This window comes from Leptonychotes weddellii, chromosome 9 (assembly GCF_054177405.1).
Source record: "Leptonychotes weddellii isolate Sample4059 chromosome 9, ASM5417740v2, whole genome shotgun sequence".
Lineage (NCBI taxonomy): Eukaryota > Metazoa > Chordata > Mammalia > Carnivora > Phocidae > Leptonychotes > Leptonychotes weddellii.
The window spans coordinates 490,817-512,801 of NC_138377.1; the positions used below are offsets into that span (position 1 = coordinate 490,817).

The window sequence follows — 21,985 nt, forward strand, 5'->3', positions numbered from 1 at the left end:
GGTCCCTGCGGCCCTTGCGCTCCTCACACCCCTGTCCTGCAGCTCTTCTTCCATCTGTCCCGGGAGCGCGTGTTCCCTGAGGACCGGGCCCGCTTTTACGGCGCTGAGATCGTGTCTGCCCTGGACTACTTGCACTCGGAGAAGAACGTGGTCTACCGCGACCTTAAGGTGCGTGGGCGGGAGTGGCCGGGGGCCGCAGAGCAGCAGGGCGGTCTGGTGCTGACCTGGAGGCTGCCCCCCACAGCTGGAGAACCTCATGCTGGACAAGGACGGACACATCAAGATCACAGACTTCGGCTTGTGCAAGGAGGGCATCAAGGACGGGGCCACCATGAAGACCTTCTGCGGGACGCCCGAGTACCTGGCCCCCGAGGTGCGCCCCTGCTGCGTCCCCTGGGCGGCCTGGGACCCCACGTCCCCCGGGCAGCCTACGACCCTGTGTCCCTGCGCCCCCAGGTGCTGGAGGACAATGACTACGGCCGGGCGGTGGACTGGTGGGGGCTGGGCGTGGTCATGTATGAGATGCTGTGCGGCCGGCTGCCCTTCTACAACCAGGACCACGAGAAGCTCTTCGAGCTAATCCTCATGGAGGAGCTCCGCTTCCCGCGCACGCTCAGCCCCGAGGCCAAGTCCCTGCTCTCGGGGCTGCTCAAGAAGGACCCCAAGCAGAGGTGAGCCACGCGATCCCCCAGTTTCCCGTCGGGACAGCAGGGCAGCTTCCAGGCCACACCGATGGCTGATGTGTGACGTCCTCAGCCAGGGCTCGCTGGGGCCTGATGGGCACCTTGACCCCGACCTTGTAGCCTCTCGCACCTGCTCGGGGGACCCCACCATGCTGGCAGCACCTTTCTCCCCAGTGTCCTACCTGTGCCGGGGCATGGCCCTTGGCATAGTGCTGTCCACAGCCCCCCAGAGGGGCTGCACCACCCCCACCACCCCAGGACTATGCGGTCACCCTCGCACTGTGCTTCCCCCACCCCCTGGGACCACGCTGTCCCCCCTGCACCATCCCCCCACGTGCTGAGACCCCAGCGGGAGGGAAGAGGGCCAGTAAGGGGCCTGTGGCCGAGTCAGGCAAGTGGCAGCAGCCGACGTGCCCCCACAGGCTTGGAGGGGGCTCAGAGGACGCCAAGGAGATCATGCAGCATCGCTTCTTCGCCAGCATCGTGTGGCAGGACGTGTATGAGAAGAAGGTGTGTGGGGGCCTGCTGCACACTCACCCGTGCACACCCATCCCTCTCCCTGCCCTCTGCCCGTACCTCTTCCCCCGGCTCACAGGGTCTGTACTGCGGGATTTCCTCCTGAGCTCTGCGGGGTCCTCCCTCATTCCAAGCCCCGGGAGGAGCTACGTAGGCATGGACTCCCCGAAGAGGGCGCCCTGTGCCCGACGCTGCCTGCTACAGGCTGGTGGTGGAGTGGGGCTGTTAGCCCCGCTGTCCCCTCTCTCCCTCCGACCTCCGTGCCTCCTGCTGCAGGGAGAGCCCAGGCCTGCTCTCCGCAAGCGTGCAGGGTCGGGGCACAGCACCTGCCCGTCTGGCGCAGGAGGGAGGCCTCCCAGGAGCGAGGCAGCTGCTGTGTGCACACATCCCCCTGCCCTTCGCCCTTGGGGGGACGTGGGAGCGGCCAGGCCCTGGCCCAGGCTGGCGGGGTGGCCCAGCAGGCTCAGGAAAGCTGTACCAGGCTGTGCTGGACACCCTGTCACCAGACAGACTTCCACCTGGTTTCCCGCCTACCCTCCCCATGCAGGCCCATTGCCGGCCACATGCTGCCGGCTGGGCCTCTGTCCTGCCTGCGTGACAGGCGCCCTTGCCCTGCCCAGCTCCTATCCGCTTCCCTGCCCGCCGACAGCCCAGCTGCCCAACCTTGACCGGAGGCCCTGCTAGCTCGTGAGGGGCAGCCCTGGAGTGCTGGGGGGCGGTGCTTGCCTGCAGGGCCCTGCTCACATGGACATATCCCATACAGTTGCCCTTGCATCCTCTGCAGCCTGACTCAGCTGGCTGCACTCTTGTCCTTGAGCCGCGAATGAGGCCAGCCAGGCCCTGCGCTCAGGACTTGTCCCTTCCCCGTTCTGCAGATAGGAAGGCCTGTTCTCCTCTCCTGGTGGGAGTTGGGCAGGGAGGGCCCTGGGAGCCCTGTGTGGGTTTGGGGCATGTAAGTTCACCTTGTACCCCAGGACTATCTGGGTGCTGCTGTGGGCCCCCAGAGCCACTGCATGGGAATACTACTTGCTGGCCCTGGTGGGTTTGGGACCGTCCCTTTATCGTGAATATCAGAGTGGAAGCCCCTGGCAGCTGGGCTGAGTGGCTGTGGTCAGGAAGGCAGGCTGTGAGTGGCACCTAAGGATGGGGCTGGGAGTCCACCCTGTCCCATGGCATCCCTCTTCATCTCTTTCCTACTTCATAAGAGAACCAGAAAGAAAGTGAAGGCTAGAAAAGAGAATGGACTTGTCTTCTTCTTCCTGGGGCCCTGGGGCCCTGCAGAGCTGGTCAGCTGTGGGGGCCACCGCGAGCATGGCCTGGCCTGGCCTGCCCCTGGGGGAGAGGCATGTCTGCAGGGCTCCAGGCCGCCACCCTCCCCTGTGTGTCTCCCTGCTGGAGCCCCGTTCCGTGGCCTCAGTGTGGCCTGGAGACAGGAGGCATTTCCCTTGGCAGGGGGCAGGGGGGTGAGGGGGAGCTCGGACCCTGGGGGCAGTGCAGAGTGCAGCCTGTCACCTGCCTTCCCTCTGCCCTTGTCCCCCGCAGCTCAGTCCGCCCTTCAAGCCCCAGGTCACGTCAGAGACAGACACCAGGTATTTTGACGAGGAATTCACGGCTCAGATGATCACCATCACGCCACCCGACCAAGGTGAGGGGTGGGCCACCTCCCCGCCAACCCCCAAGCCTGTTTCTTCCCTTCTCTCCTGAGGCCTGCAGTGTTCCCTTGCGGGAGGGTGGTGATGGGGGCAGGAGGGCACCGTGCCAGCCCTGGCAGTGAGAGGGCCTGGGAGGCGAGCCCTAGGGCCTGCCTCAGTCTCTGGATGCACGGGAGCTGTGCTCCCGGTGCTGGCGTCTGAGCGCACCTCCCGCCCGCCCGGCTGCAGGTGACAACATGGAGGGTGAGGACAGCGAGCGGAGGCCCCACTTCCCGCAGTTCTCCTACTCGGCCAGCGGCACAGCCTGAGGAAGGCCAGCTGGCCGCGCCGCACTCCTGACGGCGGCTTCAGGGGACGGGGAGGAAGCCTTGCGGGACGATTTGTATTTCATGTTTATCTCTGGATGCGTTTGGGAGCCATGTCACTCCTCCGAGCGGGGATGGGAAGACGTTTCGTGCTGTGGGCGGGGCGGCCCGCCTTGAAGGGGGCATCCTCCCTGCCAGCCGGGCCGGGAGCAGAGGTGTCCTGCGGGCTTTTTTAATTTATTTCATCTAGGTCTCCAGACATGGCCTTGGCCTTCAGAATGATTAGATTCACATAGGAAAAGGTCGAGGGCCTTATGCAGCCACGTGCAGTTGGGGGTCCGGGTGCGCCCTGCCTTGGCCCCTCCGTCCCTCCCGCCAGCTGTCTCGGCCCAGCCTGGGGGCACCAGCAGCAGCCTGGTTGTGGCACGCTGGCCTGGTCCCCTCCCTGGGGCAGGCCAGGCCGGGCTCGCCCGAGAGGCAGAGGAACGAGGTTGCAATCCGTTGCTGTGTATTACGCTATTCACATGCATTTTGGGGTTTTTTAATCATAGTGACAAGAAAGCCCCTCCCTCCCACCCTTTGGTCCCTTCCGGGGCGTCTCACTTCGATGGTGTCCCCAGGTAGCACTCGTCCTTTGGAGCAGCTTCACTGGCCCGCCATGCGCCCAGCGCCCTTTGGAGGGGCCTTCAGCGCCCCCTCCGCGCCTCGCGGCCGGACGCCATGCCGCACCGGGGCGCTTTTTACATTCAACTTTACTATTTTTACTATTATGAGACTTTCCCTCCAAATTCTTCAATAAACACTGCTTTTCAACTTTGTGGCTTGTTTTGGTGGGTGGCGGGCGAAAGCGTGTGGGCTGGCTGGCGTGTGTAGGGGGAACAGGATCAGCCTGCCCCCGAAAGAGGATGGCCCTCCCTGGCGGCGCGCACGGAGTGGGCAGGTGCCCAGGCTGTCCACATGCCCAGCCGGGTCACCCCCTCGCAGCCCAGGAGTTCTGGCGGAGGTCACACAGCAAGTCTGGGACTGCTGGGTAGAGGGGTGCCAAGTGGCCCAGACGGGGACCCCGCCGCCTGGTGGGACGTGTGGCAGGCGCCACCTGGTGGATGCCCGGTGGCCGCTTGCTCAGCACAGAGGAGCCAGCTGCCCGGCAAGCACGGGCCGCGGAGGGAGCCTGGGAGCCTTGGCCTCATCTCTCCCATGCAGGTGTGGCTGGGATGCGGGGACATTTATAGGTCCTGGGGCATGCGCCTGGAGGTGGGGGTGGGGGCCCCTCCCTCTCCAGACCCCAAGGTGACTCCAGGTGGGGTGGCTGTCCCCTCCCGCTGGAGGGAGCGCCTGTGAGGAGTGCCAGGTTGGGGGCACATCCGGAGTAGGCCCCAGTCACAAGAGGACACAGCTCTTTTGGAACCACACACGCACACCAAACGTTACACATGAAAGAGGTAAGAGACGTCCAGATGTCACACGGATGAACATGGGCATCAAATCAGAACCCCGTGTGCTGTTGGCGCGAAGGTAAAACGGTGCAGCCGCTGAGAGCAAACAGTATGACAGTTCCTCGAGAAATCAGACACCCGATAACCCAGCAAGTCCACTTCTGGGTCTGTAGCCACAAGGGCTGAAAGCAGAGAGCCCGTCGCCGTGGTCACTGCAGCATGATTCACGGTGGCCAAACCGTGGATGGCACCCGAGTGTCCACAGTGGGTGAATGGATAAGCAAACCGAGGCCCGTCCATTCACAGGACTGTGACCCAGCCTTCAGAAAAGGACCTTCTGGCTCCCACTGCCACATGCATGGACCCTGAGGACATTATGCTGAGTGGCATTAGGATTCCATTTACACAAGGGCCCTGAGGAGTGAGACGCACGGGGAGAGAGAAAGTGGTGCCAGGGGCTGGCGAGTGAGATTAACGGGGAGTCGGATTTGCAAGATGAAGAGTTCCAGAGACGACGGTGGGCGGTGGTGAGCGTATTTAATGCCATCGAGCTGTACACCTGAAATGGTTAAGGCCTTTAAGTTTTATGTATACCTTGACACAGAAAAGAGCAAAGTCCACCAGAGAAAATACAGTGACACCCTTCCGTTGTCCTCAGACTTTGGGCAGACGGTGGCTGCGGTGGCAGGTGCGGGCGGAAACCGGGGAGGAGCCTGGGGCCCGTTGTCAGGCGGGCCCACCCCTTCCCACAGGTGATGGGGGATGCTTTCTGTCCCAGGAGAGGGGTCAAGGTCAAGGGCATGGACACAGTACAACCCCATCTCAAGTGGGGGGAGCTGAGGAAATGGGTGGGGGCTGTGGGGGGGGCGCAAAGGCAATGGGCACCTTGGACAGAAAACTCCCGGGGGCCATCCCCGCCCCCCCATCGCGGCAGGTGTGGGAAGGAGCTAACTTGGGGCTGCGGGCCTGCCTGGTGATGGGGGGTGTGCATGCCCTGCAGAGCTGGGGGTGTTAGGGGCTGGGCCTGCTGTCTAGAAGCTGCCAGCCAGGGACAGCTGCTCAGAGATGGAGCTTACCGTCCTTTGGGTTTTGTGTCTTTACACCTAAGGTGAACTTCTGTAGACGACAGAGGAGGGTCTCGCTCTTTTGCTGTCTGTCGGGACAATCCGACCAGCTCTGGCCTTTCCCGCCTTGACTGAGGCATCGGGTCTGTTCATACCGCAGGCGGCTGTGGGCAAGACTGAGCTTACGAACCCTCTTGCTGTTCTTCTGCGCCCCATTTGTTCTTTGTTCCTTCTTTCATCTTTCCTCGCCTGATTTTGGATTAAATGACTTTTTTCAAATATCATCTTCTCTCCTTGACTGGCTTGTTTTACCAGTTTTCCCACTGATGCTGCTTTCCACTGCAGGATCTGGCCACGATGCCGAGCTGCACGTAGGGCCCCAGCCCAGCGGCTCTGGGACGGACAGGGCATACCTTGTATTTCTCGTCTTCAAGCGTGGTTGGGGCCTCACAAGCAGGACCAGGACAGGGCACACTCCATTCCCACACTCTGCATCCACAAACGTCAAGACCCCTAAATGTGCTATAACTTCTGCTTTCAAGAGTCAACTGGCATTTTTTTTTAATATAGGTGCATGTGCGACTCTGCAGAATGATGCCACATGCCTTATTTTTATATATATTTTTAAGACTTTATCTGAGAGAGAGCGCGGGAGCGAGAGTGAGAGCGCACCAGTAAGGTGAAGGGCAGAGGGAGAAGCAGGCTCCCGGCTGAGCAGGGAGCCCGATGTGGGGCTCGATCCCAGGACCCTGGGATCATGACCTGAGCCGAAGGCAGACACTTAACCATCTGAGCCACCCAGGTGCCCGTTTTTACTTTTTAAAAGATTTTATTTTGGGGGCGCCTGGGTGGCTCCGTCGTTAAGCGTCTGCCTCCGGCTCAGGCTCAGGTCATGATCCCAGGGTCCTGGGATCGAGCCCCGCGTCGGGCTCCCTGCTCCGCGGGAAGCCTGCTTCTCCCTCTCCCACTCCCCCTGCTTGTGCTCCCTCTCCCGCTGTCTCTGTCAATTAAATAAATAAAATCTTTAAAAATAAATAAATAAAAGATTTTATTTTTTAAAAGCTTTTATTTGAGAGAGAGACAGAGCACGAGCGGGGGGAGGGGCAGAAGGCGAGGGAGAAGCGGGCTCCATCCCGGGACGCGGGGACCTGAGCCGGCCACGCCCCCAACCTCAGCGAGGGTGAGGCTCGGCGGCACCACTCTTCGCATCACTGCAGTGCTGCTTACCGCCACCACCCATGTTCCAAACTGAAAGTCCCCACGAAACGCTGACCACCCCCCGGGCACGTCTATGACCAGACTCCCCGAGGGACATCGTGAGCGGGATCACCCTGGACCGGTCCTCATGTGCCGGCTCAGGTCACGGAGCCGCATGTCCTGACGGCCCCCGAGGCTGGATGCCCCCCCCGCACAGACGGGCCAGTCTGCTTACCCTCTCGCCTGTTGATGGACACAGGCTGCCCCCCTCCTGGCCACGGTGACTCACGCCACAGTGAACACGGAGGTGCACACGTCTGTTCATGTTCCTGCTTTCAGTTCTTTTGCGTAAACACACACCCTAGAGGGATGGCCACCTCACACGGTAGTTCCCTTTTTCATTTTTTGAGGAACCACCACACTGTTTTCCGCACCACTCCCACCAACAGGGCATGAGGCTTCCAGTTTCTCCGCATCCTCGCCCACACTTGTTTTGTCTTCTTCGTAATGGCCATCGGTGTGAGGTGCTATCTCCTTGTGGCTTTGATTTGAATTTCCCAAACGACCAGTGTGATGCTGTGCTTACTGGGGTCACGGCCTGCAGATGGACACCTAGAGGGAGGCTCCAGGGCCTCTGCAGGAAGCCAGGTGAGAGGAGGCAATCCCGTGACGAGGATGGCCAACGGACAGCTGTTTCCGGGGCTCGCGGCCCTGATTGCATGCCAGCCTCCTCGCCTGTACGCGGCCCTCCCCACCTGAACGTGAGTGGTTTCTATGTTCCACCCACGGTAGCAAATCACAGCCTGGGCCCAGCTCCAGCCCACCCCCCTGCTGTCCTCTAAGAATCACACCCCACTGTCCCCTGGACACTTCCCTCCCGTGAACAGGATGCTGAGTCCGCCCTGCAGGGGACGCGTGCACCAGGTGCGGGAGACCCACAGCTTGCTCGTGTGTGCCCTCCCCCGGCCACCCCGCTGTGGCTGTCAACACCCCTCCCTTCAGGCCACACACTGCACTGCCCCAAATGCAGCAAGAACACTGCCCAGCTGGCCATCACTCCTGGAGAGCAGGGACTGTCAGGTCACCCGGAGCCCAGGCCGTGCAGGCACCTGAAAAACCAAGTGGACACCAGATGGGGGCAGGTAGCGGAGCCATCTCAGGGACAGTCTGGGACATCACCCCATGTCCCGAGCTGCTCTGGTGCAGTCTTGCACTCTGGAGTCAGATGACCTGGGTCCAAATCCTCTCTCATCAGCACTGGCCAGAGGGGCTCAAGGACCTGACTTTGGACGCCTGTTTCCCATCCACAAAATGGGGACGAGCGGGAACACACTCACCCGAAGCTCCGAGGGGCTGCACAAGCTGCCGCGCGTGGGCGCCGGGCATGGGGGCCCGCACGCCACCAGGGGGAACACACGCCCCAGGAGGCTGCACCCCCAGAAGTGCTGAGCCAGGCCTCTGGTCCAAATATAAAGGGGTTTATTCACTCTGCCCTCAGTACAAAATATAAACTAGACCACCCGCCCCCCGCCCCCGCTCTGCAGCGTCGGCACCCGGGCGGCCTGTCCGGGGAGGCTGTTGTCCGCTCCGGCCCTCAGGCCTCGAACATGGCGCAGCCAGCACACAGCACCGTCTCGTGAACGTCACCGCAGCTGCAACATCACAGGCAAGAGAGAAGAAGTGGTTTAAGGGGCTCAGTCGCGCCCCCCTACATCGGTATGTTGCGGTGCTGAGCCCCAGTCCCCTGGCCGTATCTGGGGATAGAGCCGTGAGCTGCAGACAGAACCAGTTAAGATGAGGCCCCACTGCAGACGGGTGGGCCCTTACCCACGTGCGAGGCCACTGGGAGAAGGCTGAGGTGTGCCCACAACCCTGGGCCTGCCTGGGGAGGAGCCAATCCCGCCGACGCCCTGATCCTGGGCTTCCGGCCTCCAGAGCATGACAGCTGCTGGCTACGCCGCCCGCGTGTGGCGTCCTCCACAGCAGCCCCAGCGGACGGAGATGGCTGATGGCCCACCTGCGGCCCACCCTGCACAGAAACCTGCCCGTATCCAGTCAGGATTTACCGGGCCCCAGAGGTTCAGTGAATCGCAGGGGAGATTCATCAGGAGAGATCCCACAAGGACAAGAAATTGGCAGCATGCTACAGAACACACATGGACAGACACTGTAGGCCAAGATGCGCCAGCAAGAAGGCAGAGCTGCTTGCCACCTGGCAGGGAAGACAGTGAGCCCGTGACCCATGGTGCAGGACTTGTGGAGGACGACCAGCGTGGGCAGGACGCGATGGCCGCTGGGCTGCCCTGTAGTGAAAGCAGTCTTGACAGAGCGCCCAGCTCCGCGGCTCCGAGCACCAGGACCTGAGGGGCCACCCCTAAACGGGAGGGGGCAGCAGGCCAAGGCTGGCTTCTACACCTGGGGATGCCACTTCAGCCTTGTGACCTGGAGGGTGATCTGTTTGTAAAACGCAGCAGAGAGCCCAGCCCCCAGTCGTGTCTGAGAAATGGACGCTCCCCCCTCCCCACCCCTCCATCACAGGGTGAACTGTGTAGGCACCTGGGGAAAAAGCAGGAAGTAAACGCCAGGAGGACACTGTCAGGACAGGAGGAAAGTTCCCAAACACGGGCGGGTGGGAGGAGGGCTCCAGGCATCCCTTCTTCTCCCTTAACCTGCCCTGCTGCTGAGCTGGGTCCCTCCCCACGTGAAATAGCCTTGGGACACTGGGGGCCCAGGCCTCTTCAGTCTGCACAGAAACAGGAAGGGGAGAATAAGCCGGCAGAAGCAAAGGCAAGAGTAGTCCACGTGCATAACTGGTCAACACACGACCCAAGCTGGACTGCAGGGGAGCTCCAGGTGCCCACCTGCCTTGTGCTGCACATGCTGCCCCTGGCTTCCCCAGGCTCTGCTGGCTGGCCCACCTGAGCTGGGCTTCTGCTTGCCACGATTGGTTTCAGACTGTTGGGACTAAACTAGTTTGAGGTCTACACAGCCAGCTCCAAGTCTGTGCGGGGGCCTCGTCTTACACCCCCACCCGGTAGCCAACAGCGGCTGCTGGGGTGGGACTGGTACCCGGCGCCTCCCAAGCAGGTGCAGGATTCGGCCAGCAGAGGCAGACACGCACACTCAAGCAACAGACTAAGCCAACACTCCATCGTGGGTCAAGACGGCCGGCGAGAAGCCACACAGCCACACACCTGCACCCGCTCCCACCTGCTCCCACCCGCTTCCTCCAACGGCGAGCACGCTAACAGGAAAACCCCGAGAGACGGTCCTGACGCCAGTCTGAAAGGTCAGCTCGCCAAGCCGCTAGGACAGACGGCCGCAGGCAAAGGCAGAACTGGCAGTCTACGGGATCCGGACTTCCTCGAGGGAAGAGCGGTCTTCAGAAAAACTTCAAGCTAGGTGAAGCAGTTCCCGGCACGCCCCCCTCCCCAGGGGCAAGGCGGGGGGAGCCGCTCCCCCACCCCCGTCGGGCACTTACTCCGCGAGCGCGCACAGACCGCAGGCCACAGCCCCACAGCCGCAGCAGAGGTGCACGCACCGCCCACACAGGGCGCGCTCACACTGGCCGCAGACCGCCTTCCCGTCCAGCGCTCGCACGCACGAGGAACAGGCTCTGGTCACTGCCCTGGACGGGTCTGTGAGGAAGAAACGCCACCCATCAGCCCCACAGGGGATCTCAAGTGCTGCAGGCTGTGGGGCCACGGCCTCCCCGACCCGCGGACAGAGGGATGCCCTGAATCCCTGCATGCCATCTACCACTGGGTCCTCCTGACAACCTTCAAGAAAGCACAGCCCACAGACCCTTGCTCACTAGGAAGACCCCAGGCGCCCAGGAGCACGTTAGAGGGCAGTTTCCGGGACTCCGGGTTGAGCGCTCCTTCCGTTCCCGCTATCTAGACGTCGGCACTTCCTCCCTCGGTGGCTTGTCCCAGAACTCTCTCGTGTGTCCAGCGCCTGTGTCTCAGAGTGTGGCCCCCGCACCCTCGGTGAACAGAGTTCCTGGCCCCAGACCAGCCCTGGGGAGTGGGGGGTGGGGGGGCAGTGACTATGGCTTGTAACCAACGACAAAGGCGGTGGTCTGAGCTACACAGCGCACAGGGGCCCGACCAGCGATCCCCACCCGGCTGGGACTCCGTGTCTCGCTGCAAGCAGAAAGCAGGCAGGACACCAAGGAGGTTTCTCCTCCTTTCCTGATTCCCCCAGCCAGAAGCTGCTTCACAAGCCCCAGACTCGGATGTCAGCTGGGGGGCCGCGGGGGGAGGGCAGAGCCTCCTGGTGCTCACCAGCTCCTCAGACCCTGGGGCCAGCTCCTGCCTGGCTGGGGAAGGAGAAGCCCCCAGGCAGACGGTATCAGGAATGAAGGGCGACACACTTGTCACATCCACCCTTAGCGCACAGCTGGGAAGGCGCCTGCTGTTGGCTTCACTCACCAGCTTCAGAGGCCTGGGCTTGGCTCCTGGTCAGTCGGCCGTCTGGTCCAATCAGCATCTGCCCACGTGCGGCCCGGAGGGCCTCTGTGGGGCCAGGCTTCGGGGACTCTGGCAGGTCAACGATGGCACAGCTCTCCTCCCATAAGTGGTCCATGTAGGCCTGGGCCCCTCGAAAAAGGAGTTGCTTGGTTTTCTCTGGGAAGACAAATCAGTCCCAGTGTTCACACCCCTGTGGCGTGAAATCCCTGCACAGCCACCTCGTCCGTCAAGCCGTGGCCAGTGTGCACCCCTCTCACCTACCGCAGAGCTGCTGGCAAAAGACATGGCAGCAACTGGCTCCTGAGAGAGGAATCCCAGAACTTTCCAGACCCCGGTGGGCCCTGGGCACCCCCACCCTGAGAGCTGAACGGGGTGCTCAGCACTGGTTTTCCATCAGGCCACGCGTCAGTCATCTGGGGACTTTCACAAGATCAAATGCCCAACTCCAGCCCCCAAAATGCTTTGTGATTTTCTGCCTTGTCTCCACAGAGCCGGGGCGGAGATCCTAGAAGCCGCTGGCTCTGTGTGATGGCGACAGGAACGACAGTTACCGGGTAACTCAAACGAGGCTGATGACAACGCCTCCTCCTCCTCCAGCACCCCCACCCCCGCGCCTTATCCGGGGATGGAATGGGGGAGGGGTGTCCCGTGCTGTGGTGAATGCTTGTTTTCCAGGCTTGGGATCCCAGCAAGGCAAAGAGGTCAGGTGACAGATGGGGCTGGAATGCCCAGGGCAGTCAAGGCGGCGGGGCAAAGAGCTAGACTGACATAGTCCCCATTTGTTTTAAACTCTTTTTCTGCCAGCGCAGTGTCTTTGAGCGTCCTTACAGGGTGGGCGCTTACAGTTCTGCCAGAGTCCCCGCGGCTGCGCTCACTTTCACCACCTGCAACCCAAGCGTGCAAGGAAGGAAAGGGCCAACAGCTGCTGGGGGCTGGGGGCGGCAGCAGGAGGAGAACTGGGGTCTCCCAGGGCGTCTCTTCCCCACATCCCCAGTACAATGGCAGCTCCACGCAATTACAAACACCACCTGCCCCGCAGGCACAAACACTGTGCCCCCAACCACGAGGTAAGGTAAGCTCCACTTTGTAGCTGCCTCAGGGTATCAACCACCCGAACGGGTGCCCAAGAACGCACCTAACACCTGCACGAGAAGACCTGCTGTAGCTCACTGCCCTCACGTCTCACCCCGAACTGCCCCGCCCTGCTTCCCGGCCTTTGCACACTCCGCGCCTCCGCCTGAATTCCTGTTCCCTCCCTCCCTGCCTCCCCGACTCCTGCTCAGCCTGCAGGACTGCGCTCAGACTCTGCTGCCCCCCGAGACCCGTGCCCGTGGGGATTCCCTTCCCCTGCAGGCCCCCGCCTAAACCAGGGCGCTCCCGGTGGCAGGGCCTCCGCGCAGCCCGAGGGTTGGGATGGGCGCTCGCGCCCGCTCACCACTCGGAGCGTGACGCCCCCGACCTCCGCGGGGCCGGAGTCGGAGTCCTCGGGGGACAGAGCGCCGCGGCGCGCCGGCAGGAGGGCGGCAGGCAGACCTCTCGCGGGCTGCGGCAGCGCAGGCGGGCCTGGGCGCGCTCCCGCCGCCCTCGCGGCTCCCAGAGCCCGGCGGGACGGCCGGCTCCCGCGGCCTCTCAGCTCCCGGGGGCGCGGCCTGCGGACACGGCCGACACAGGCTCCCGCGGGCGGGAGGGGTACCCCGCTCTCACCGAAGATCTCTCGCGAGCGCTGCTCGGCGCATACGCCGCGGCTCAGCTCCCTCTGGCCAACGCGGACCTTGAGCTGCAGCGGGCCCGCGTCCGCGAACGGACAGCCCCGCTTGGGCATGGCCGCGGGCCCGGAGCGGCGCAGCCCAGCCGCGCGCGTCGCCGCGACCCGTGACGTCACAGCCGCGCGCCAACGCGGAGCGGCGCGGGATAGGCCGGGGGCTAAGGCGGGGGCGGGGTTCGAAAGCGGTGGGGCGCGGGATAGGCTGGGGGCGAGGACGGGGGCAGGGCTCGAGCGCGGCGCCGGATAGGCCGGAGGCGAGGGCGGGGGCGGGGCTCGAAGGCGGTGCGGCGCGGGATAGGCTGCGGGCGAGGGCCGGAGCGGGACCCGGCTGCGCGGGAAAAGCCGAGGGAAGGGGCGGGGCCGGGGTTCGAGCGCGGCAAGGGACGGGCCGAAGGCAAGGGCGTGGGGCGGGGCTCGAAGGCGTCGCGGCGCCGGATAGGCCGAGCTTAGGTTGGAGGCGGAACCGGTGCGCCGGGGGCGGGCCTTGTGTGAGGCGCGCCGCGGGATAGGCCTAGGGCGACCTGGAGTCGGGACGCGGCGTGGCGGAAGGGGCTGGGGCCACGTCGGGGGCGGGGCGGGTGTGTCGGGGTTTTGCAGGGGGGTGGTCCCTGCACAACTGTGGAAACTGGTTATAGTCCCTCGTTTAAGTCACCGGAGTTGGAGGACGATTCGCGTTTTCCTAAATCTTAAGCGGGAGGACCTCCTAGTCACGGAAGTGGGCAGTGCCGTCCGGCCGTCCTGGACGCTTCCGGGGCACGACGTCACTTCCGGCCGGGGGGAGGGAGGGTGGCGTTGGGGGCTGCCGCGGCCGTGTGGGGCCGCGCTGCGGGGACCGTGCGGGTCTTGGGACGTTGTCCAGGGCTTTGTGTCCGGGTGCGGCGTGCGGGGTTGAGGGGGCCTCGGGGGCCCGGCTGGCCTCGGCTCATCTTGCGAGGGCCCCCCGGACGACCTCCGTGCGGCGAGCCCCCGACAGTGGAGCTGCTGCGCGAGGGTGTCTAGGGCGGAAGCGTGATCATAGTGGGGGACAGGCCGTGCCACCCCCACGCTCCCCGCAGCCCGCGTCACGGGGCCAAGACACGGAGCCGCCCGCCGCCGTCCTGCCCGGATGGGTGCAGGAGGATGCGGCTGCAGCGGGCACCCAGCGCACTGTTGCTCAGCCACGGAAAGGAAGGACGTTTGCAATGACGCAGGCGCGGACCTGGAGGACGTTATGCTGGGTGGAATACATCAGACAGAAGAGGACAAATACTGGACGATCTCACCAGTAACGTGGAATTTCGAATCGTCAAACTCCCAGAAGCAGCCGATGGTGGTTGCCGAGCGATGGGTGTGTGTAGGACATGGGGAGGTGCTGGTCAAAGATGGATCTGTGCAGCATGATGACCATACTTAACAACACTGCGTACTTGGAGGTTGCTGAGAGAGTAGATCTTCATTGTTCTCAGCATTTTCTCACGACAAAATGGGGTGAAGAACGTGTTAACTGACCTCCTTGTGTATCAGATCATCACATTGTACACCTTAAACTTACACAGTGGGTTCTATGTACAATTAAGGCACGTGCTACATGTCATTTATAACTCAATGCTAGGAAAAAGGCTAATTACCTCCCTTATCTCCAAATACAGTCACATTATGAGGGCCTGAGAATTGGGACAACATGGGAATCTAAGGGGGATGGGATTCAGCCTGTAACAAATGCCAAGCTCTGCACTAGGCTCTTGGAGTGGTGCTGGGTACAGCCAGTAGGGTCCCTCCCCCTGGTGGGACAAATGTCACAAAAGGGGGAAGGACACCCCAGGAAACAAAAGCCAGGTTCGGAGCTCATGGGAAGCATGAGCCTAACAGCATAACCTCAGAAAGCTGGACATTCTGGAAATGAACATTGATCAGATCGAGGAAAGAACACAGTTTCTGTTGTCCTGTGAGGAGGCAGCACACTTTCCCCTCCGGACAGACGGACAGAGGAGGCACACTCTTTGAGATGTCTAGTCAAGGCTGCCTCGGGGCCCTAAGATCTTGAGTAATTACCATCTCAGCTGTTCCAAAGCTAGGTAGTGCGGTTGTACGACTCTGAGCAACTTTAGTTGGAGCATAATTTACTCAGAGCGAAGCTGTATGTGTCTCTACCCGGTGGAGTGCCCGGATGAGAGAGGCACAGTGGCATCCGTGACTACAGAGGCATATGCCTGCAGGACCACGAGAGGCCGCCACTCTGCTTTCTGTCCCTGCAGGGTAGGGCTACTGCCCCAGAACCTCATACGTGGGCAGACTCATTCTGCAGATGGACACGTGTGCATTTGTGTTGGGCTCCTTCGCGTGCCGACGTTGAGACCCCCAGTGGTGGTTCCTTTTGGTGCTGAGTGTATTCCGTGTGCAGTTTGTTCACCTGTCCCGGGATGCCCGGGCTGGCGCCCAGTTTGGGATGTGACAAAGGCAGCTTCTCTGAATAGTCTTCTATAAGGCTTTTTCTGGACATCGGTCTTCATTTACTGTGGTCAGCGCCTAGGAGCGGGATGGCTGGGTGGCAGGTAAAGGAATGTTCAGGGAACTGGCAGCTTTTCAGAGTGTTTGGAAGAGCACAGCAGTCAGCATTAACTACTGATTTGTCTTTTCCTCGTGTGTTGAGCTGAGACCACTATGAGCTCCTCCACGCTGCAGGTGTTAGGGTGCAAAGCAGAGAGAGCACCTCATGACTACTCAAACCCTCCAACACCTGATGCTAGAAAAGGGGGGCTGTGTGCACTAACGCATCCCTCAGAGGAGACAGCCTCCTGTCCCTGGGCCATGAGAATGAGGAAGTTGGTGCCAGGGAAGAATCATTGTCCCTGGAAGTTGGTCTTTTCAGCCTGTACAACGCTACAGACGCCCAAGGACACTGCCTGAGGCTGCCTCCTCTAGATTTTGTCTAGAGGTAGAAGAAAATCAACAACAACTTGTCTTCAAGTGAAGGATTTAGCAGCCACTACAAGATAGAGGTTTGAAAACAGTTTTTGCAGCTAATTTAAATTGCAGGTTAACCTTATAAAGCCAGGCTTGTAGCTTTTTAGGCAGAATGAAATGATTTCTCTTTCTTTTGAAAAATGCCAGCTCGGTTGACTATCAAAGGCGTGCATCTCTGTTGTGGCAAGATGCGGCCAGACGGCCATCTCATACAGAGAACTGCGTGTGGGGTCCAGTGTAGTTGAGGGGGCAGCCCCTCTTTCCTGAAGAACCGACCCCTGCTTTGCCGCATCATGGAAGGAAATAATTCTCGGAAAACTCAACAGTTTCTGGTGGTGCTTCTCACTCCTGCCTTCAAGTAGCTGTGCTCCTCACTGACTGGAAGGTCCAGGGAAGCTGGTTGTAGCCCATTTTCCTGGCTTCTTTCAAATCACTCAAGACTCATCTGGGCACTGTTTGGAGCAGTTTGCTAGAGTGCGTGACGTCACAGGAGTTTCAGAATGGAGCCTGCTCATTAAAGCTGCTGTCACGTGGTTAGCGGCTCCCTGGTGTAGGCCAGTCAGACTGGAGCCCCGTGTGGTCCCTGGGAAGCAAGCCCCGTGGGCACTCGACCCATTTCCATGAGCCCGGATGCCAGCGTCAGGGTTACAAGGCCGGGATTTAACCCTGACCGACTCTGGGTCTCCCCATCTAATTCCTTCCCTCTCCCGAATGATACCGAGAGGGCGGTTATTTTTCTAAATTTACCCCAGACTCTCTGAAGAGTTGTTCAAGGAGGCTCCTCAGCTTCCAGTGGAGACCACAGTAAGCTCGAGCAGCTGTGGCCTGTTAAGAAGTGACTGATTCAATCCAGTGACCTCCAGAGGGATGAGGGCAGGTGCATGCAGCTGACGTGAAGAGGGGCTGCTGGGGGGCTGCCTCCGCCCCGTGCAGGGGGGCTTAGAGCTCAAGGGGGCGCTCCTGTAACGATTCCCTTTTGGGAAGCACTGAATGCCTGTGGTCTCGCCTACCTGGGCCCGTTCCAGTGACCAGTTTGCCGTCTAAGCAAGCAAACAGTTCGGCTTTGTGATACCGGAAATGTGCGTCCCCCAGACTGTTGTCGCCGCCAAAGTCAAAACGAAAGGACAGAACCAGACACGGACCGATCACCACTACTCAGTGGCTACTGCGTATGTTTATTACTAAACGGCTCCAGCCAGCCATACAACCATGTGACAATTAATGTGCCATAAAAGTTCTCTGTTTTGAGTACTTTGGCTCATTTTCAGTAGCAGGATTTAAAAAAAAAAACAAACATACACAACGCTGGCCGTCAGATGTTTGGATCACTGTAGAAATCGATGGCTGAGCTGAAGGCTTGGAGAGATATATAAAAGTACAGAAACTAGTTTTCCTACTTCTGCGTTTCGGGCGGTGACTCTGCGGCTGCCGATGAGGGACAGGGCTGCTGCGCTCCGCAGGCTCAGCGCTCTCCGTCTAAAAGAGCTGGATCATCGAATCTCTTGATTTGCCGACCCCAACCCATTTCACTGGAAGGGAAAAGAGTTGCTCAGCCCCGGGGGTGGGGGGTGGGGCACAGAGGGCGGGATGGTGGCCGGGGCACATGCACCCACCTGCCACTCCGACGTGATTCTCCACGAACCGGACGTAGTTCTGGGCCTGCGGGGGGAGGTCCTCCCACTTCCTGGCGCCCGCGGTGTCCGCCTTCCACCCAGGCAGCGTTTCGTATTCAACCTCAACCTTCTGCAGTATCTCCTGGTTCGCTGGGGAGACAAAGGGTCGGGGGTGGCCCATGTCCCGAAGATCCTGGTGCTCGGGTCTCCCATTCGGGGACCTGCTTGCCGCGGGGCTCAGCCAGGCGGAAGGCACATGGCCCTGGTTGGTTTTCTCGGGGGCGCGGGGGGTGAGGGTTCTCTGACGTTGGCCGTATCCCTGCCAGACCAGGGGATACGTCCACCCCAGACAAGGATTGCTAAGGGCTCTGCTAGAACCTCCACAGGTGGCTCAGCTGAGGAATTCCATGGACCCCACTTGGAAATTCTTTTTTTTGTTTTTTTAAGATTTTATTTATGCATTTATTTATTTAGAGAGTGAGCATGCAAGGGGAGGGGCAGAGGAGAGAGAAAATCTCCAGCAGACTCTGCCCTGAGCACAGAGCCCTACGTGGGGCTTGATCTTACGATCCCAAGATCATGACCCAAGCCGAAATCAAGAGTTGGATGCTTAACTGACAGAGCCACTCAGGTGTCCCCCCTTCTCCCAACTAGGAAATTCTAAGAGTCCTGAAGCATGACAGGATCCTGAAGAATCTCTGTGTCCTGTTACCAGGGCAAGGACCCTGCTCCAGCCAGGACTCCGTGGCTCCTGGGCATGTGGCTCACAGTAGACGCCAACCAACCCTTATTGATGGAAGGTGCTGGAACAAGCTGTCTCCTGAGGGGTCCTCACTGCACGCTCCCCTGGGCCCTGGATCCCTGGGGTCACACCATACCCCCGCTGTGTCTTCTCAAAGGTCAGGGGTCAGTGGGGCCAGGGGACACAGGCCAAGGGGAGCAGGGGGTCTACACATGAGCTCAGAAGAGAGTGAGGGCTGCAGGGAAGAAGCCACTGGGGCGGCGGGGCGGGGGGGGATGCGGTCAGAACGGGAACTATGAGATCCAAGAAAACATTCGCCTTTGTACTCTCTAAAAGAAGGGACACGGTAGCAGAAACCCCTTAGGTCTTAAATAACTGAAAACCGTGTTTTCTTAGGTAAAACAGTCATCTTTACGTTTGCACAGAGCAGTCCACGCCTGCCCGGGGAGCTTCCAGGGTGCCCAGGAGGTGGGCCTTGGCAGCGCCTAAGAGTCCCGCAGGGTCTGGGGTTAGCGGGGGCTGGCTCCCACCTGTCCCCCCAGGCTGCAGACCCATCCCTTCTCCTCTTCCCATGCAACAGACGGGAGAAGCCATGGCATCCCCGTACCTGGGAAATAGGGGATCCTCTTCCCGTTCAGCTTGTACGAGACGCCGACTTTCACCTCGTCCAGGGCATCCAGGATGTCCAGTTTCGTTAAGGCCAGCCTGTCCCCAGACCAGCAGACGGAGCGACACTGGAGAAGCTGCCGGCATGCTGGGCCTGCACCCTTTCTCTGCCCTGCTATTTACAGTCGCTGGGAAACGCAGACGGGGTGGCCCCAGAAGCACGCAGGCGGGCTCGGGAGTGCGGCTTCTGCCTGGCTGAGGTCTCCTCGCCTCGGGTGTCCCCATGGGACCCCGTTCCCGCGGCCCCGGGGCCTAGTGGCCCTCCGACAGCACCGCGTGTAGGGACACCCAGGGACCGCGTCGAGCCACAGTCCTCCCTGGCACAGGCCCTGTTCCTTCCGCGTTCCCTTTCCTTCCTCCCTCATGGGCCCTTGCGGCTGGGTCTCTCTGTGCTTCCTGCGCCCGTGGTGGCCAGGCCACCCTGTCCTCTGCTTTGCTGCGGCCTCAGCACCTTGGCGCTCAGAGCGCAGCCTCTTTGGCACCTGGTCCCAGGGTGGGGACAGTGTCTCCCTCCCACCGCCCAGCCCCACACCCCAGCAGACCTAACGGAGTGAGGTCCGGCCAAGCCAGGCCAGGCCAGGCCTGGCCCCGCGGAGAAGGAGTCGTGTCCCTGAGGACCACGGTGGAGGCCCTCGGGGCTAGGCTTCCTCTCCCTCTCTAGATGGACGATTTTAACCCCCTACAGGGGCCAGGACGCCCTCTGACCCCCTGCGGCCGCCTCCCCCGCACGTGCTTAGGAGCAGATGGCCGGCCGGCTCTGAGGCCGTCCACCGCCGAGGCCCCGCCGTGCCAGACGGGAGACTCGGTGGCCTGCACCCCCACGTGACGACCGTGCGGGAAGGGCTGCTTACGCGGTAAAGCCGTTGACCATGTGAGCATATCTGAGAATCATCAGGTCCAGCCAGCCGCACCGCCTCTTCCTGCCTGTGGTCACCCCCCACTCGTGGCCACGGCTCTGTAGCAGGTCTCCGATTTCCTGCGTGACAGCAGAGCAGGTCCGCCGCGGCATGGAGGGGGAGCCTGCGCCTGGCTGCTTCGGGGCTCAGCCTTTCTCTCTGCTGCCTCCTGCCCCTCCCCTCCTCCCCCACTTCCCACGCTGGCCTCACGCACCCCTGCTCAGGACCAGAGCCTTGGGCCCTCGCCGCCAAGGGCACAAGGCCATGTTGAGGAAAGGCGGCCAGCGGCACCCTGAGGGGGTCCCTGAGCCGCACCACACGGGCTGCTCTGAGGGGCCGTGAGGCCCTCCGCCCGTCTGCAGTGCTTCCCGGGGAAACCGGGTCCGCGGGAGCTTGTGTGGTGCAGGGCTGTTGGCGCCCGCCACCTTGCGTGCACCTGTGGATGCCTGTCTCTGCTCTTGCCTTGTGTGTCTCTGCACACGCCACCACTGGGCGCCCCGCTGGGGTCCCGCTGGGGCTGGGGACTCACATTGATCTGCTCGGTGGGAAAGGCGCCGATGCCCACGCGTGTGGTGTAGGCCTTCACCACACCGTAGACCTCGCCTATGTTCTGCGGGGGGATGCCCAGGCCCGTGCACACGCCGCCCACGGTGCAGTTGGATGACGTCACAAAGGGGTAGGTCCCTGCAAGACCGAGCGGGTCAGGGCCCGCTGCCACCCCGGCAGGCCACCCCGGCCCCGGGCTCCAGCTCGGCAGAGGGCGGTGCGTGCTTCGGCCTCCTGCATGTCCCCTTCGTGGGATCTCCAGGGCCCACGGTCCCAGAGACCATCCTGGGGGAGTGACCCACGTGGGCACTGTGCATCAGGCCGCTGTGGCCTGTGTAGGAGTCTGGGGTGAATAGCGGGAGAAGGCTGCTCCCGACTTGGATGGTGGGTGCCTCCCCTGCCTGGACCGTGTGGCCTTGGCGCTGGGGTGGCCGTGGGGTCGGGACAGGACGTACAGAAGGCCCACATGGATGGAAGCACCGGCTCTACCCAGCCTCGCTGGGAGCCCTGGCCGCAGCTCTGGCCTCTCTCCCCTTCTGTCCAGGTCAGCTCTCTCTCTTGTCCCTCCCAGCTGAAGTAGGAAGATGAGGGGCAGCATGATCACTGTCGTGGGCAGGGTGGCAGTGTGGCTGTGGAAGGCAGCCCTGCCACATCCGGTCAGCGACCGGCCTGGTCCCCAGCAGGGAGGAAAGGGGGATCGTGGGGATCAGCCGGGCTGGGGACCTACCAAAGTCAATATCAAGGAGGGCTGCATTGGCACCTTCCACGAGGATTTTTTTGGGGGTGCCGTGGAGCGCCTCGTACATAAAGTAGACGCCGTCTCGGACCATGGGTCGGATCCGCTCAGCAAAGCCCTGCGGGGGAGGCAGAGGAGGCTGCGGTGGGGCCAGTCCCCTCCTGACAGCCAGACACCTCCAGTGCATTCCTTTCCCGAAAGAGGCCTGGCCTGCAAACCTGTCCTGAGACCTGGAGCGACCCCCAGTCCTGTCTGGGTCTTGTCTGTGAGGCTGGCACTAGCCTCCTGCAGCCATGGGCTGAGTTGTCCCCCCCCGCCCCGACTCCCGGGTTCATCTGTTGAAGTCCTGACCCCCAGCATCTCAGAACGTGACTGTATTTGGAGACAGGCTTTCAAAGGGGGGATTAAATTGAGGTCGCTATGGTGGGCCCTAATCCAGTGTGACTGACGTCTTCATTGGTCTGGCCCTGTCCTCATTCACAGCTCCCCTAAGAGGGCTGGGAGGAGCCAGGAGCCCAGCCTTGGAAACTTCCAGAAAGGCTCTGTGCTCTCCTCATCCCATCCCTGACACTGCACTGACCCTCTACGAGTCAGCAAGGCCACCTTTACCAGCTACCCCAAATAGGACAGGGACAGCCTCTTTCCCCAGCCTGTCCTGGGAAATGTCCCCTGGCCTGGGGGCGGGGGAAACCTTCCTGCCCTCCCTGGCCTGGGCTTGCACAGGGGGCCTGTGGTCCCCAAGAGGGCCAGCCA

At 61.6% G+C, this 21,985-nt stretch overlaps 3 protein-coding genes and 1 long non-coding RNA gene across 7 annotated transcripts in view; 1 reads left to right on the plus strand and 3 right to left on the minus strand.

Annotated features, from left to right (window-relative positions):
- Positions 1-3,969, plus strand: part of AKT1 (AKT serine/threonine kinase 1) — a 17,956-nt gene extending 13,987 nt beyond the window's left edge. The window contains exons 7-12 of the mRNA XM_081829802.1: positions 39-168; positions 245-373; positions 457-671; positions 1,106-1,193; positions 2,742-2,844; positions 3,080-3,969. Of these exons, the coding sequence (XP_081685928.1) occupies positions 39-168; positions 245-373; positions 457-671; positions 1,106-1,193; positions 2,742-2,844; positions 3,080-3,159 (745 nt within the window). The 3' untranslated portion in view covers positions 3,160-3,969. The remainder of the gene's footprint in view (positions 1-38; positions 169-244; positions 374-456; positions 672-1,105; positions 1,194-2,741; positions 2,845-3,079) is intronic.
- LOC145723340 (uncharacterized) lies at positions 3,243-6,351 on the minus strand. The gene is made up of 2 exons (XR_014148256.1): positions 5,669-6,351; positions 3,243-5,151 (listed from the first exon to the last, which is right to left on the minus strand). It is a non-coding gene; the product is annotated as an uncharacterized LOC145723340 (long non-coding RNA).
- A 380-nt stretch (positions 6,352-6,731) lies between these two features.
- Positions 6,732-13,206, minus strand: SIVA1 (SIVA1 apoptosis inducing factor). Of its 4 annotated transcripts, XR_014148257.1 has the most exons (5): positions 13,030-13,197; positions 11,287-11,481; positions 10,335-10,491; positions 6,893-8,505; positions 6,732-6,857 (listed from the first exon to the last, which is right to left on the minus strand). XR_014148257.1 is itself a non-coding variant. In XM_006738331.3 (4 exons), the coding sequence occupies exons 1-4, from the start codon at positions 13,145-13,147 to the stop codon at positions 8,448-8,450; spliced, it is 528 nt and encodes a 175-aa protein (XP_006738394.1). In that variant the 5' UTR covers positions 13,148-13,197; the 3' UTR covers positions 6,732-8,447. The 4 variants fall into 4 exon arrangements, 3 of the variants coding, with proteins under 3 accessions (XP_006738394.1, XP_030889445.2, XP_081685931.1); XM_006738331.3 differs by having other exon boundaries at positions 6,732-8,505; XM_081829805.1 differs by lacking the exons at positions 6,732-6,857; positions 6,893-8,505 and adding an exon at positions 10,668-10,872 and having other exon boundaries at positions 10,351-10,491; positions 13,030-13,206.
- A 3,966-nt stretch (positions 13,207-17,172) lies between these two features.
- The window catches only part of ADSS1 (adenylosuccinate synthase 1), a 17,572-nt gene continuing 12,759 nt past the window's right edge, over positions 17,173-21,985 (minus strand). Inside the window, exons 7-12 of the mRNA XM_081829726.1 lie at positions 21,224-21,509; positions 20,480-20,634; positions 19,906-20,030; positions 18,996-19,093; positions 17,647-17,796; positions 17,173-17,562 (exon numbers count right to left, since the gene is read on the minus strand). Of these exons, the coding sequence (XP_081685852.1) occupies positions 17,510-17,562; positions 17,647-17,796; positions 18,996-19,093; positions 19,906-20,030; positions 20,480-20,634; positions 21,224-21,509 (867 nt within the window). The 3' untranslated portion in view covers positions 17,173-17,509. The remainder of the gene's footprint in view (positions 17,563-17,646; positions 17,797-18,995; positions 19,094-19,905; positions 20,031-20,479; positions 20,635-21,223; positions 21,510-21,985) is intronic.

Bases quoted from the DNA above. Each gene is read 5' to 3' on its own strand.
- SIVA1 (XM_006738331.3), bottom strand. From the start codon at position 13,147: ATGCCCAAGCGGGGCTGTCCGTTCGCGGACGCGGGCCCGCTGCAGCTC. The intron at 11,482-13,029 runs GTGAGAGCGGGG...TTGTCTTCCCAG, and splicing joins GCGCTCGCGAGAGATCTTCG to AGAAAACCAAGCAACTCCTT. The intron at 10,492-11,286 runs GTGAGTGAAGCC...TCTTCCTCACAG, and splicing joins AGCCCAGGCCTCTGAAGCTG to ACCCGTCCAGGGCAGTGACC.